Source organism: Gastrolobium bilobum, unplaced genomic scaffold (genome assembly GCF_033153095.1).
Source record: "Gastrolobium bilobum isolate Gb01-03AN ecotype WA unplaced genomic scaffold, APGP_CSIRO_Gbil_v1 utg36856, whole genome shotgun sequence".
NCBI lineage: Eukaryota > Viridiplantae > Streptophyta > Magnoliopsida > Fabales > Fabaceae > Gastrolobium > Gastrolobium bilobum.
Genome location: NW_026896491.1, coordinates 132,010 through 148,024, shown reverse-complemented (window position 1 = coordinate 148,024; position 16,015 = coordinate 132,010). Strand labels below are relative to the sequence as shown.

At 36.6% G+C, this 16,015-nt stretch overlaps 1 protein-coding gene across 1 annotated transcript; it reads left to right on the top strand.

Moving 5' to 3' along the window:
• Positions 1-5,464: 5,464 nt before the first annotated feature.
• LOC133300011 (DEAD-box ATP-dependent RNA helicase 37-like) lies at positions 5,465-15,679 on the top strand. Its single transcript, XM_061499496.1, has 7 exons — positions 5,465-5,595; positions 5,930-6,864; positions 6,960-7,043; positions 10,592-10,834; positions 11,327-11,494; positions 12,834-12,947; positions 14,732-15,679. The coding sequence occupies exons 2-7, from the start codon at positions 6,115-6,117 to the stop codon at positions 15,245-15,247; spliced, it is 1,875 nt and encodes a 624-aa protein (XP_061355480.1). The 5' UTR covers positions 5,465-5,595; positions 5,930-6,114; the 3' UTR covers positions 15,248-15,679.
• Positions 15,680-16,015: the final 336 nt, after the last annotated feature.

The following is a 16,015-nucleotide window of genomic DNA, read 5'->3' as shown; positions in this document are numbered from 1 at the left end:
ATGAACCAAGTATTGTTGCTTCCATACTGAATGGTATCAGTTGTTACGGTTCTACAAATATTAAGTCTGTAAGGTTATGTATCATTAACTTAATGGGATCAAATTTAGCTCAGCCTTTTCACTAATATTGATTGATTCAACTTCACTGTAATGAAGAGACACAAGGCTTTTATTAAAATTTAATTCTAGTTAACTTTTAAAACATCTTCATTCAGATCAAGTTTAGCAGATTAATCTACAAATTTTACTATACACATAAAAAAAGCAATTGAATTGATTTTTGATGCATTACACATGTATACGATGATAATGACATGGTATCGTATTATTCAACAACTTTAACATATAAAATAAATGAATTTGTACTTCTATACAAGTGCAAACATTGTCAAGCTACCATAATGAAAAGGAAAGCATCACGTTTAACTTATATAAGCCTCCATCAAAATTATAGCCTCTAAGATTAACAACTTCAAAAGCTCGAACACAATAATCAAAGATATGAAACTTCTAGGTCATTCTTGCTGCTGCTTCCAATGCAGAAGCCTATCATTGGCCTTGGTTTTGGCTTGGGATTTGGAACCCATAATCCCACCACCCCACTTCTTTCTGTATTCATCAATCTGCTCATTGAAGTTGGCCTGAAAAGAAAAACAAGACAACATGGATTCAATTTCATTGATTAAGAGTATTAAACACAACACAGTTGAACAATTAAAATTGTAAACCACCTTAATAGCCTCTAAGTTTCTGCTCAACTCCAATTTGTCCTCATTCTTCACAGTTGTCAAGCACAAAATTGATGCAGTCACTACAAAAAGAAACAATTGACATGGACATATAATCAATGCCGAGGTCAAAATCAATGCCTCAAGAACAAGCACTTTCCACCAAGCATTCATTCATCCCTAGCGTGCTTTTCCCTACATAATGCAGTAGGAAATTTCCATCTTTCTGCACAATGCCGCAAGCCAGAAAACAAGCTCAATTGGGTCAAGGTCATGGGCAATCACAACAACCTGTGCTTTATTCTGACAGGGAAAAAGATAAAATCTATCTTAGTAAGAAATCACAAGACATGGACATGAGAGAGTAAATGAACATTCATGCTAAAGCACAAGACCTGCTCAATAAGGTAGGTAACATGATTCATACCATATTTAACAACAATAGGCTTTTTTGCCTCAACAGGTTTTCCATCAGCCTCTGCTTGACCCCTTTTCAAAAGACTCATTTCTTTTCAGCTTTATCCTCAGGCCTGTCGCTGCATAGTACATTCAATAAAAAGAAATTAGCACAAACTCGAGGCAATCACAATTCACGACCAATGCACACTAAAAAAATCAGCAAAATTAACAACCATTACACAGAGTATCCTGCATATACAACAACAATCCCCAAATAAATAACTATGAATCACGAACTTACAAGTGGTCAATCCAAGCACCATAACCAAAGTTTCACAAGATGGTCAGTTAACTCAAAGCTACGAAGTTTCCTACCATTATTTGACCTATCAACTACCATTTCAAGCCATTCAACATGGGAACAAATTAAGCTAAATCCCGTCAAATTTAAAAGATTCAATTAGGTAAATGATTCTATCAAAAGTCATAAACATCTTTAGCAACTAAAATTTACACAACCTAGCTAACACAATAATAAAAAGGAATAAATTAAACTGAGAATGAACATAAGCTACGTAACCCACCTGCTTCTTCTTGGCAGCAACCACTGGAGCTTTTCCTCCTCTTTTTAGAGCCTGTTAAGTCAACACAAACACAATCTTGTTGATGCATGAATCATATGTATATTCATATGCAAACGGAGAATACGGAGAATACAGTCAGCTTTAGACCTAAAGAGACTTCATTAATGAGTTGAGTCTAAGAATGTGTCACTAACTCGCCAACTCCACTGGTCATGTACTGATAAGAGCTTGTGACTGCATAGTGAGTTCTGTTTTGATGTGGAGCTTGGAAGAGGGAATCAACCATACCCTTCCCTCTTGTCATATCTTGCTGATCATCTGAGATATCATAGGCCACACCCTGCCATCTGTCTTTCTCAGTATGGTTGCTTTCATCAATCTCTGCACCAACAATTTTGAAGCATCCAGAGGAGGCCTTGGTGTTGGGGAGTGTTGAGGTAACCTTCTTCAAGCTGATCCCAAAGAAAGCTGAGCTGGGAACTGAAGCTCTAGCTCCAGAGCCATTCAAGCTTAACTACAATATCATACTAGCTACTCTTTCACACTCTTCATACTAACTAAAACTTAAATACTTGTAACTCGTCCTCTTTTTTAATTACTTCTAATTAAAAAAAAGTTTTAACATGCTTCCAATATCCAATTTGTTACATCATGAATGAAATAGGATTGTAGGACAAAGCAACAGGGCTAATTTGGTATCAATGTGCATAGGAGGGTATACAGTAAGATACAACACAAACATAACAACTTTTAAGCTATTACATGACATTGATAAATAACATAGTTAACAGACAGATAACAACCCTCATAATACACTTCTGAATAACAAAAAGTACATATAATTTCAAAAGATTAAATGCTACCTCAATACCATCTACGATCAGGGTTTCACTAACTTACAACTTAACACAACATAACTCCGAAAGTGCTGCTAATGCAACACTTGTAGCTAACCATTACAACACAAGTCAACGAAATATCAACATCGCAGTCATGATGAACCCAAATGTTATAACCATTACAATGATCGAAACACTCTGTAATTTCATCAATTTCTCCATCTTCATACAATTACAGTAACTCGGTTCTTCAAACCACTCAAAAAAATGGCAATCTTGCACTGTTCTGAAATTAGGACAACCATGAAATTGTCTTCCCGGATTCCTTTCTGTCAAACTCGTTCGCAACACAGCCGGCACTCCGCAATAGCACATCTTCACCATGGTACGGGATAAGGACGAAGAATGCCTAGATATCACGCTTTCACCTCCACCTCCACCTATGCCAGACCCGCATCCACCCATGCTTCAGTCAATGGTTATACTGTACTCGTTTCCAACCCTCCACCCACTGGTCACTATGTATTTTGGTTACTGCCGTAGAGACAGAGACAGATCACCACTTATAAGTTAAACTTATATAGCCAACTAACCAACACAAATGTATATAGTCAAATAAAAAACTGTATGAACCCAACAATAAAATTTCAATTACAAGGTACCATAAAAAAAAAATTAAATATTCATATACGGTGATTTTGTGTTCAATAAAGTGTGGTTTCTGTTTCCATAGTTTATGTCTAATACTACAGTCAAATCCCTTTCTAGAAATACAATCGAATGATAACACCCAAAAATGTGTCTCAGTTATTGAATTAAACATAGTTAAATGGGTAGCCAGCTAGCATCAATGTCATGAAACAACCACCTGACAGTGGACCCAAAGTTCCAAACCGTCTCCTGAATGGCGATAAGGAGGTTTCTCTCTACAGATGATCTTGTATCTCGGGGTTTTTTTTTGTGAGGTATGGGGGAAGGGGCAAACGACAGTGGCATAAAAAGGTACGCAACAATGATACCCATAAACAAAAAGAACAAACAACCGATACCATACCTGTTGTTAAGTCGAACCCTAACGTCTACAAAACCGGTGCAATGCAGCAAAACCTCCGCCCTCTTCGTATGCGAACACTGTGATGAGTGTCTGGAACAAGTTCAATGGTGCCGGTTTTGATGGTTGTTCACCGGAAAAACTCCACACACCAAATCCAAAGACAACCTTTGTCCCTTTTGAAAAAACTTGACGTTGGCAACACACGAACGTTGGGAAATCATAATACGGATAAAGGGCACCAAGGCTCTTTTGTCATTTATAAAAAACGAGGATATTTTTGTAATATCATTTTTTTTTCCATCAATAATTTACCAAAAGCCAATCATAGATTTTACAAAAGTTACATAATTTTCCCAGTAAATTTTTTTCCTACCAAACAACTTTTTTTACATTTTCCTATCAAACTCACTTCCCAACTATTTCCCTACTAATCATATTTTCCTATTATTCACAAAAAAAATTCCGCAACCAAACGCCCCCTTATAGTTGATATATAAACTCAATCGTAGTGGTCTTTAATTAGTGTTGTTGGTGTTGGGCCGTTGGTTTTGGTTGCGAATAATGAGAATGAGAACGACGCATTGTGTCAACGGAGAGCACGGTGCCCAAGAATTTCATTTTATCCCCACTTTTTGTCTTCTGCTTCGACACCACTTTTCACATTAAATTAAAATGGAAAATATTTATCATTTTAAATTACACAAAATTATATAATTTTAAGAGAGATAGACATAAAATAATATTTTTTTATTTAAAATTTAAATTAAAAAAAATCATTTACTTTCTCTCTCGTGATTTTTCATTTCTTGTGTCTACCTCTCTCCTAAAATAATATAACTTATGTCATTTAGAATGATAAACATCAAACCCTAAATTAAATAATTTAAATAAGTTAAATACAAATATATTTTAATTAAGGGTTTGATGTTTGTCATTTTAAATGACATAAGTTATGTCATTTTAGGAGAGAGATAGACACAGACAAACGGAAATCATGGGAGAGAGAAAAAGAGTGATTTTTTTTTAATTTAAAATTCAAATTTTCTGTGTCTGTATTACTCTTAAAATGACGTAACTTTCTGTCATTTAAAATGACAAACACTCGTCCCTTTAATTAATTATCAAATTTAGTGTTTGTCATTTTAAAGAATATGAACTTATGTGATTTTAAAGAATATGAACTTATGTCATTTTAAATTAGAGAAAAACAAAAAAAATGAGATAGACACATACAAACGGAAATCATGAGAGAGAAAATGTGGGTGATTTTTTTTTAATTTAAAATTTAAATTTTCTGTGTCTGTATCTCTCTTAAAATGACGTAACTTTCTGTCATTTAAAATGACAAACACTTTTTCCTTTAATTAATTATCAAATTTAGTGTTTGTCATTTCAAAGAATATGAACTTATGTCATTTTAAACGAGAGAAAAACAAAAAAAATAAGAATAAAAAAGTGATTTTTTTTATTTTAAAATTTAAATAAAAAATATTATATTATCATGTCTTCCTCTATCTTAACAATGATACAATTAACAAATACTTTTTACTTAATTAATTAATGGCAAAAATATTTCTGCATTTAGTTAGTGCATATAAGTTATCTGTATTTATTTACAAAATTTTGATATTGAAATCTTAAAAAATTATAAATAAAAAATTATTATAACCCTGAAATAAATTAAAATTACAAAAATATCATAATTTTCGTTCCAAAACAACCTTCTACCATAGTTGTAAATAACTTATTTGTAACGAGCGCACGGCGAACCCTTAATTAATATCAATTTCAAATTTTTCAACGATATAGAAAAACATAACAAAAAACAGAAGATATTTTTGTTGTTTCCAATTCAGAAGGCGTCTTCCTTCTTTTGTCTTCTCTTTCTCATTTTGCAACCAAACCAAATTAGGGTTTCTCGATCTTCCTCTCTTCTTCTTTTTTCACTTACCTCATCGATTTAGGGTTTTACTCTTCCCAACAAAATAAAGGTGCATCCTTTGCTTTTCTCTCTCTGCAATCTGCATATATTTTTTTCTCTTTTTGTTTGTTTGTTTGTTTTTTCGTGCTTGTCTTCAAAAGGCATTGTGTTTTCTTCGCCATTGTAGATCAGGTTTGCTCCTGCTATCGTCTATTTGAGATTTGGATGGGAATGGACTTGGTTTAATGCTTCTACTGCCTCGTTTTTCTCGTTTGTTTTATTTGTGCTTTGCATTATGCGCTTGTTTGTCGTTTGTATTTGATGTGCTTTGCTTGTTGGTTCTCTCATTTTTGTAATATTAAGAGGTTTGGAATGATTGCTGATTGGAGTTCATTGCGTTGCAGGGTTGGTTCTGAACAATTTTGTGTGTTTTGAAGAATATTTATCTGTTTCCACAAAGGGTTGTTTTTTTTTATTTTTATTGTGGGCCCCTTTTAAATTTTAAAGGTGTCATTGCTATTCTGGAAAGGATTGGTTATCGTTTGGAATTTTGTGGACAGCTGTTGACAACAAGAATTTGTGATTGACTATGCGAAGTTCATGGGCAGATTTGGCTGCAAATTCTGCAGCTGACATTGCAGTTCCTGGTTCTTCTGCCAACAACCCGGGAACTGGCAGCACTTTAGCTCCTTCGAAACCTGTTTATGTTCCTCCCCATCTGAGGAACCGTCCACCGTCAGCAGAATCTCCTGCTCCAACAAATAGTGGCCCAACTTCTGGTTCTGGTTCTGGTACTGTTGCTGGTAATGCTGGATCACGTTGGGCTGCACCGAAAAATGATTATCGTTCTGGGTATGGTGGCGGTGGCCATACGAGTGGATGGGGGAACAAAAGTGGTGGTTGGGATCATGGCAGGGAGCGGGAAGTCAATCCCTTTGGAGATGAGGATAATGTAGAACAGGCAGTTAGTGAGCCGGAGAATACAGGAATAAATTTTGATGCATATGAAGACATTCCAGTGGAGACCAGTGGTCAAAATGTGCCCCAACCTGTGAATACATTTGCTGAGATTGACTTGGGTGAAGCACTTAATCAGAATATAAGAAGGTGCAAATATGTGAAGCCAACACCTGTTCAGCGGCATGCCATACCAATATCCCTTGCTGGACGGGATTTGATGGCTTGTGCGCAGACTGGTTCTGGAAAGACTGCTGCTTTCTGCTTTCCAATTATCAGTGGAATTATGAGGGGCCAACCTGTCCAGAGGCCACCTCGTGGGGTGCGTACAGTGTATCCGCTTGCACTTGTTCTCTCACCAACTAGGGAGTTATCAATGCAAGTGAGTCAATCATATTGACCATGTATTATGACATATTTTTGTTGGACACAGTTCTGTATTGGAAATATATTCGAAATGTTGTAATTTTGTTTCAGATACATGAAGAGGCTAAGAAGTTTTCGTACCAAACTGGGGTTAGGGTGGTTGTTGCTTATGGTGGAGCACCAATAAACCAGCAGGTTTCTGCCCCTTCTTTTATCTCTGTTTCTTCTTGTTCTTTACTTTGATTTTCGCACAATTATGAGTCCATGTGATGATATTCTTGCTAGATGTTTCAGTTATTATCTTTAATTCGTAGATCACAAAACACACAGTTGCATTATACTATATGTCTTTCTTATTTTGGTGGATAGGTACCTTGTTCCAATTACTTAGCAAAGTTAGTTCATATGCGAGATCCCAAGTTTGATATGATTTGGATCTGGATCCGGATCCAAGGTGTTTCTTGATTATTTATCTAGGATATGTATAGTATTTGAGTTATCTGCCCTTTCAACTTTTAAATGACTAGTTGCACTAAAGTCCTGATTGCCTGCATTTTATGAATCTTTAATGATGACCTTACTATTGGGCCTTGCAATGTTGATGGAATCTTAAATGAAGGTTTTTATTTACGTATAATCCTATATAGCTCCAAAGTTTTCTTGATTGAATGGATTAAGGGGTTAAAACGATTGTTCGGTATTTATATGTGTTGAAATTATTGGGATTTAGTTATAGAGGGAGATAAAGGAACAAAGTCTGAATAATATTCTATATTGAACTGATATAGAGGAATGCGATGGAGTTAAGAAAAATCCTCAGAAGCTGTTTGATGAACTCAATTCTTTTCTTGTGTTTGGCATGGTTATTGATTTTGAGACCGGTGATGTTGGTGTTGTGGAGAAAGATCAAAGTTTGCGATACTTATGGTATGATAAAATGTTGGAGAAAGGAGCCTTCGAGACTGTATATAAGGCATTTGATGAAGTAGATGGGATAGAAGTTGCCTGGAACCAAATCAATATTGATGCTGTTATGCAAAGAGGGTGAAGCGGTGGGTTGCCAAAAAAACATTAGTAAGCAGGTGGTCAAATAAGTTGCTGAAAAACAAGTGGGCTTTGCCAAAAAAAACCATTGGGTCACTAAAAAAGTTGCTGAAAAACAAATGGGCTGTTGGAAGGAGAAGAATTTTCCATGAAAGATCGGTTGTGATGGCGGTGATGTGCACTACTTCAAAATGTGACATGATGGTTTAGCTGTATAGTTGCCACCAAGTAGCGATAATTGGAAGAAGTGGCATCATGCTGGAAGTGAGAAGGTTGCTGAAAAGACGACACAACAAAGAGATGACTATTCTAAAGGAAGAAAATAATTATGAAATTAAAGATCTCTGGATTTTAGGGATCTTCGCCGCAGAATAGTGATGGACTGATCACGGATGATAGTATCGATCTAATACCATGTCACAAATCAAATTTGTTTTCCACTGCCTCCTCTAGTGTAGGTCTTTTCCGGCCATCGGAGCTGCTCATTTTCCGGCCACCACTGCCGCTCATTATCCGGTCATCGCCTGTGTTTTTATGGCCACCGTCTATCGCTGACAATTGTCTTTTTAGCGGGAATCTTCCATGTCACCATTCTAACAATAAGACAGCCACGTCATCCTCCAGTGTAGGTCTTTTCCGGCCATCGGAGCTGCTCATTTTCCGGCCACCACTGCCGCTCATTATCCGGTCATCGCCTGTGCTTTTATGGCCACCGTCTATCGCTGACAATTGTCTTTTTAGCGGGAATCTTCCATGTCACCATTCTAACAATAAGACAGCCACGTCATTTGCTGCGCTTTCATCGCTGAAGGTCCTTGCACTGGGATCTGCTGTCCCTTTGCGCTTTCCCCCTTCCTTCCTTTCCTTCTTGCTGTTGTTGTTTGGCTACGTCTGGGCCCTCATTTGTTGTTTGTCCCCGTCTCTCTTTAGTGTGTGTTTCTGCCTAACTGTGTAGTTTGCCACGCATGGTTCTCTATTTTTGGGCAGCACCGCATGGCTCTGTTCCCTGTTGTGTTGCTGCATTTGATCTCTTTTCCAATGACAACATAGCATTGGAGGGTAGAAATATGGAAGATGCTGTTTGGACCTGTCGTCTCTTTTGTCGCAAATGCATCATAGTCGTTTTTGTCCCTCATGCAGTCTGGCCTTACCAGTTTGTTCGCAAAGCATTTTGAGCTCCCAATCTCCGAGAGTCTTTTTCACAGTCCTCAGCCTTCATTGCTCATTGTTTTGTAACCAGCCTTTGTTGTTGGATTTCAAGTTTTCCAACCTTCATTGCTGGACTCTTTTAAGTGCCATTATCACATGGGTTTTGTACTCAACCTTCATTGCTGGTCTTCAGGCTTATCAGCCTTCGCTGCTTATCAACCAGCCTTCTTTGCTAGAACTTATAAGTTTGCCTCCTCTATTGCCTCTGGTGCTGGTACCACCTTATTTGTGGCCTTTATGTTCATCTTCTGTGTGTTTGAAGACCCATTATTCACTGCCTATGAAGATCCATTGTCAGCCAACGTCCACCTGTTATGCCTATGACAACCATGTTTTGTGTTGGCCTGATTATATTTGATTAATTCTGATTTTTTAAGTGTCATTTGTATCAAGCTTAAAGCTTGGTATGCATGAGTTTTTGAGAGTTGGTTCATGACAATACACACCAAAGGTAATTGATCTTTCTTGGAAAAAGAAATTGACTTACATTTCAAAAGCTAGTAATCCAAATGATGCTCCACTTCTTGTTTATGGAGAACTCATATAGTTATTCATGGTTCGCCTGATACTTTTAGCAGACAAGGATCATTTTTTAATTTTTAAACAACTTTATTAAAAACTTAAAAGTTTTGGTTAATGAGACTTACATGTCACTTTTACGTGGTTCCATGATTCAGTGGATCAGGTGTGCATTACGGTCTCTGCTTAGACCATGGTTAACAGTCTAAATTTTGGTACATGTACTTTACTGAAAATTATCTATAAGGAAATATAAGGTCAAAATGGGTGATGATACAGATTTAATGGTAACATTTGGAGGGTGTTTGTTTAAATGTGATTACGATATAAGGCTCCGCCTGCTGATTCTTTGATGCTATTATTTCACTGTTTCATAATGAGCTTGTTAGTTTCATTGCAAAATCATTTTTAGTTATTTTCAGCTGTGATACATCCTTGTTTGGAGGTACAATTCGTAGAAAACTGGAAACCCAACCTTTTTCGATGTTTGCCATTTCAATCATCTCATTGGGATCTTTATTCTTATTTCTATGTTTGGGTATTAACTGGTTAATAACCTTGTTGTTATATAGTGTAGTATTTTTTGTGGAGGCACAGCACCTTGTCCAATGAGTCTGAAACATGTTATGGTTACTCTGAAATATTTTATGCATATCTCTTCAGTTCATACTTCAATAGGTTTCGTATTTTGGATTAGAGGGTTTTTTGAATTGGAGTTTGTGGATTACTATATATCTGTCAGAATATATGTAGATATTGCTTGTTAACTAATAATTTATTGAACATAGTTTTGGAGTTTATGGAAACTGTATAAATGTCACTATAGCTGTATGATCTTGTAGATTTTGTTCTGTTGCAAATTTTCCTGAATGGGGCCAATCTGGAAACTAGTGGTCTATCAAATTTTACCATTTTGAAAGGTAGAACTTTTAGATTTTGGTTTAGATCCTAACAAGTTTTATTTTCGCCAGCTGCGGGATCTTGAAAGAGGGGTTGACATTCTTGTTGCAACTCCTGGGAGACTGGTAGATTTGCTGGAGAGAGCTAGAGTTTCATTGCAGATGATCCGATATCTCGCTTTAGATGAAGCAGATCGGATGCTGGATATGGGTTTTGAGCCACAAATAAGGAAGATTGTAGAACAAATGGACATGCCTCCACCAGGTGCCAGACAGACTATGTTGTTCAGTGCCACATTTCCAAAAGAGATACAGGTTTGATTTACTCTGTAAAATATCCTTTCAAGTGAAGCATGCTTTCATGTGGCATGTGATTTTTATTTAGCTTATTGCTAGCTTTCCTACCTTAATGGGGCAGTTAGTTGCTTTACTTTTTTTTTTTTTCCTTTTGTTTGCTCCCTTGTCACTTGGGGTGCATACGTATTCCTTTGTTATTTAGTGCTGGTTGGAATTTTAAGGGGTTACACTCATCCATGTTAGGGATTTATATTGTAGTTTTTCATTGCTCTGAAATGCATTTCTGTTAAGTTTTTGTGAATCACATAGTTGCCTCCGGGGGTCTTACCTTCAATCTTCCTCCACCTTTATTTTTAGAAAGAGTGCCTTTAGAATCAAATATAATTTGGTTGTTTTTTTATTTGTTTTGAGCTGACTTGAGAGGTATAAACAATACATTAATACCTATTTGTTGGGTATTTTGTAACTTTCATGACCTTTGTTATTTCTGTGATTCATGGTTGTATGCAGAGATTGGCCTCTGATTTCCTTTCAAATTATATTTTCCTTGCTGTTGGAAGAGTGGGCTCAAGTACTGATTTAATTAATCAAAGAGTTGAGTATGTTCAAGAGTCTGACAAGAGGAGTCACCTCATGGACCTTCTTCATGCACAGAGGGAAAATGGTGTACAAGCGAAGGTATTTCACTTACATAAAACTTAATTCACGTGTTTTCAAAAACTAAATGAATGTCACAGGTTGATTCAGCTTGTGTTAATGAATCACATCCATTGGGTTGAGAAAATACCCTAGAACAACTGAAATAGTGATTATAGGTATTGTGTATGACAATAAATTCAGAGCTTTTCTCAGTTGTTCAGTGCCACATTCCCAAAAGAAATACCAGAGCTTTTCATCGTGACTGTTGTCTCTGAAACTGCCCCAATCCACTTTGGATGGGCTGTTCTGGGTGATGCTTACAGACATTTAGTCAAGCATGCATGCATTTATTTATTTTAAAGAATTTTATTAAGGTTGTTAGAGAATAATATAAACCATTAATTTTGCCTCACCCAACAGCTTAAGTTTTTGGGTTGAATTGGTTCTTTACATGGTATCAGAGCTTCAGTGACCACGAGGTCACGAGTTCGATCCTCACAACCCCCACTCTCAAGTGGAATTAAATAAGCACAAGGTAATCCCAAATTGGGCTATCCATGCTTCAAGCCCAAAAGGCTCCTGTGTGAGGGGGTGTTTTAGAGAATAATATAAACCATTAATATAGCCTCACCCAACAGTTTAAACTTTTGGGTTGAATTGGTTCTTTACAAAGGTAAATAGAAGATGGATGCAGAGAGATAGAAAGATAAGAGAATCCCTATAAAAAACTACAGTAAAATCAAAAGTGAACAGAAAAAACGTCAATGAAACAAAGTCATCTAGTCTCTTAACATATCTGTTAGGGAAACCCCTCTGAAACAACAATGCGCTTTACATTTACACCAAGCTGAAGCCCAAGGAAGCTGCTCATCCATAGAACTTTCCTTAAAGATATGAGAATCATGCTCCAACCATGTTCGTCAAATTGTAGCATACACAGCATGGTGCCACTAAACTAGTAATAAAAAACTGGTAATCAAAATATCCAATAAAAAACTGGCCCAAGGATCTAGGGCACACCCCACACTCTCCAAAATGCCAACCAAAGAATTTCATAAAGAAACAGCTACAGAAGTATAACAACAGTATAAGAGTAGGTGCTGAACTGATTCTGAACAACATGTTTGCATGTATTTATATTGGCATTTAATGTAAATGCATGGATTATGTTTTTATTATTTCTACTTCTTTCCGTCTCAGCTCTGTCATGTGATGCTTACCCCTGCACAACTGCACATGTAGGCCTGTTTGTATAGCAGATTTATACTGTGGATGGCCTATTTTGTTCTCTCGTTTGTAGATATTTCCTTTCTCTGAGAATAAATTCGTTTTCTAAATTATATAAGACTATTTCGTGCATGGTTTTTCTTGTTTGCAGCAAGCTTTGACTTTAGTTTTTGTGGAGACAAAGAAGGGAGCTGATTCGTTGGAACACTGGTTGTGTCTTAATGGTTTTCCTGCAACTACTATTCATGGTGACAGGTCACAACAGGTTAGTCTATTGCGCAATTGTTAATAGTGAATAGCTGACTTGTAGTAATAGGTTGCTCCTGGGCTATAGCAAATAGTTTATAGCGTAGTACTGCAATGTGAAAAGTGGTGCATATAATAGGAAAAAAAATGATTCATTCTTTGTGCTTAAAAATGATTCATTTAATATGATTCGAAATGCCAATATCTATACTTCTAGTAGAGGGGGTTCCTCTTTGTTTGGTCACATTTCAATTTCCCACATTGCTATTGACGTTTGTTTATATTTACAATTCGCTATTTGAAATAACTCCTACATCCCCTCAATGGGTATACTCTTTCTCACTCTTGCAAACCTCTTTTCAAAACTCTCACTCTCCCATCTCTCTCTCCAATCAAAGCCTTTGGTTTAAGAAATTCTGCACAAGCCGAGATTTGTCATCTCTCACTCTAAAAAAATTGCTAATATATTTGACAAACTAAAATCACATTTATAGGCAACGAAGGTTGGTACACCTGGTTGAACCTTCCGCCCATGCTAGTTATGCCTTGGGTTCGATTCTCAGGCTTTCCTCTTTGATAGGCGATATGTATTCCCGCCAAAAATCCTCAATGATGTTGGTGGTCTTCCCTGATCTTGCATTCTTCCAATCTAAACTTTATAATTAGCAGCAATGAAAAACAATTTCACATTTATAATACAACTCATGGAAGGTTGTTACAGCATGTCTTGGGCCTCTAGCTTAATAATAGAAAAGGAAAACTATATCTAAATTTTAAAATCGTCTTGGAATAATATTCAACCTGGCCGTTTCTCATTAACAGAGAAGCTTGCAGTAAAACCCAATACTCAGAAGATGTATTCTATTACTGAGGGCCTACAGAGATGCTGAAAGTAGTTTTGCTCAAAGACACAGCTGAGGCATGTACAAGTGAGACCCAAATTACCCAACCAGATAAGAGAGTAGATAAATCAAAAGAAAATGAGAGAAATCAGAACAAGAATATAAGATAGGAAATGTGTGAAGTTTGTTTTACCTGAAAAATGGACAGCAAGCCTCGATAGGTGATGAAGGAAGTTGATGAGGGTTTGAGCACTTTCCCCCTGTTTTATTTAGGGATGACTTGAAACAGAAAATAGATGGGTTGCATAATTTTTCCATCAGCGTTAATGGTAGGCATCATTTTGCTATAATTCTGCATTTTATTGAATTCTGATGTTCTGAGGGAATATTGCATTACAAGGAATCTTCTTTTAACTCTAATACAAAACATGGGATCTTCCAATATTCCGTATGGCCTACAACATCTTAAGAACTGATATCAACTGGTTATTCCTGTGAAAGTCCTGCTTTTTCTGTCATGGGCAATATTTTGGGTTCAAAATGATACTATTTTTTTTGGCCATCCTTCACAACCAATTCCTTTTCTTTTATTTTGGAACATCTTTTGCAATCATTTTCTGATGTTATTATTGTTTTGTTTGATGCTGAAGCTTACAATCACCATGCTTTCTCAAGATTAAATGTGCTTATATATATTATTAGTCCCTCTGGTTGTGTATCACTAGGTTTATGGTTCTGGATTGTTGCATCATTCTAGATTGCTCGGAAATTAGTACTTTAAGAAATCGCATTTCAACTTCATATAATTATTATACTTGAAAGTTGAAAGCCTGTTGCTTCATAGTATTTACTAATTTTTCTGTTGCTGGTGCTAATTTAATTGTACATTGAATTTATGGGTTGTGTGTGTATTTCTTGTTTGTATGTCTGTGTGCTCATATCAATTTTGAAATACCTGTAGGAAAGAGAATTGGCATTAAGGTCATTTAAAAGTGGCAACACCCCCATATTAGTTGCCACTGATGTGGCTGCTCGTGGTCTTGATATTCCCCATGTTGCCCATGTTGTCAACTTTGACCTGCCAAATGATATCGATGATTATGTACACCGTATTGGAAGGACAGGGCGAGCAGGAAAGAAAGGTCTTGCTACTGCATTCTTTAATGACAACAATTCATCCCTAGCTAGGCCTTTAGCAGATCTGATGCAAGAAGCAAATCAAGAAGTACCTGCATGGCTCTCACGGTATGCTGCTCGATCCACTTTTGGTGGAGGGAGAAACCGTCGATCAGGAAATGGCCGGTTTGGTAGCCGTGACTTCCGAAGAGAGGGCTCTTTTAGTAAAGGTGTTTCAGATTACTACGCTGCAGGAAACAGCAGTGGTGGCTACGCTGCAGGAAACAGCAGTGGTGGCTATGGGGCTTCTGGGGGGTATGCTGGAGGGTATGGTCCTGGGGTCACTAGTGCATGGGACTGACTTTTCAACTTTTGTTAGCCTTACATACTGTCTTAGGCATAGGTGCGGATACACACCTATAGGATGATTTTTCTCCCCTTTTGTTTTTATGGTCTTAAATTTTACTTCTCTTTTTGACCTCCGTAGTGTTTCAAGCCGTCACCATTTTGTACTGTTTACAATGCTAATCATTAAGGGGTTGTGGGGTATATATGTGGTCTAGTTGCCACATCAATAAAGGTTGTGTAATGTTGGTAGGTATTGATGATTACTGACATATGAGGAGTTTCTTGCCAACAACTTTTTGTCCTCTTAATTTTGGTCGGATACTGGTTTGTAGATTATGCAATGACAATGTTTCTCTCGTTAAGGCATGCTCTTACTATTTTCAGCTCAATTTTTGTTGGAATTGAGCATTCCCTGTTTTGATGGCTAAGGTTTTGTAATATTAAAGTTGAGTGAAATGAATAAAAATTTTCCTGCCATATGTTTTCAGTTTAACATACCTTGATCGAGTCAAGCTTACAAGCATGATAATATTTGTTCGTTATGTTTGAATCGTAGTTTAGTTATTCATCGTTGGTAATATTCACGATTTTACTGATCATAAGTGTTTGGGAAATTATTTATTCATATTTCAAAGATTGCATTTATGATAGTTGCGAAACAATAACCGATTGGAATATTTTTTTTAAAAAAAGTTGCATTTATGGATGAATTTGGATTTTGTTCTATTCAATATAGCTTGAGGTTGTTAAAAGAGGGATGTGGGTTTCGTGTAACAGGGCG

Bases quoted from the DNA above. Each gene is read 5' to 3' on its own strand.
- LOC133300011 (XM_061499496.1), top strand. From the start codon at position 6,115: ATGCGAAGTTCATGGGCAGATTTGGCTGCAAATTCTGCAGCTGACATT. The intron at 10,835-11,326 runs GTTTGATTTACT...GGTTGTATGCAG, and splicing joins CATTTCCAAAAGAGATACAG to AGATTGGCCTCTGATTTCCT. The intron at 12,948-14,731 runs GTTAGTCTATTG...AAATACCTGTAG, and splicing joins ATGGTGACAGGTCACAACAG to GAAAGAGAATTGGCATTAAG.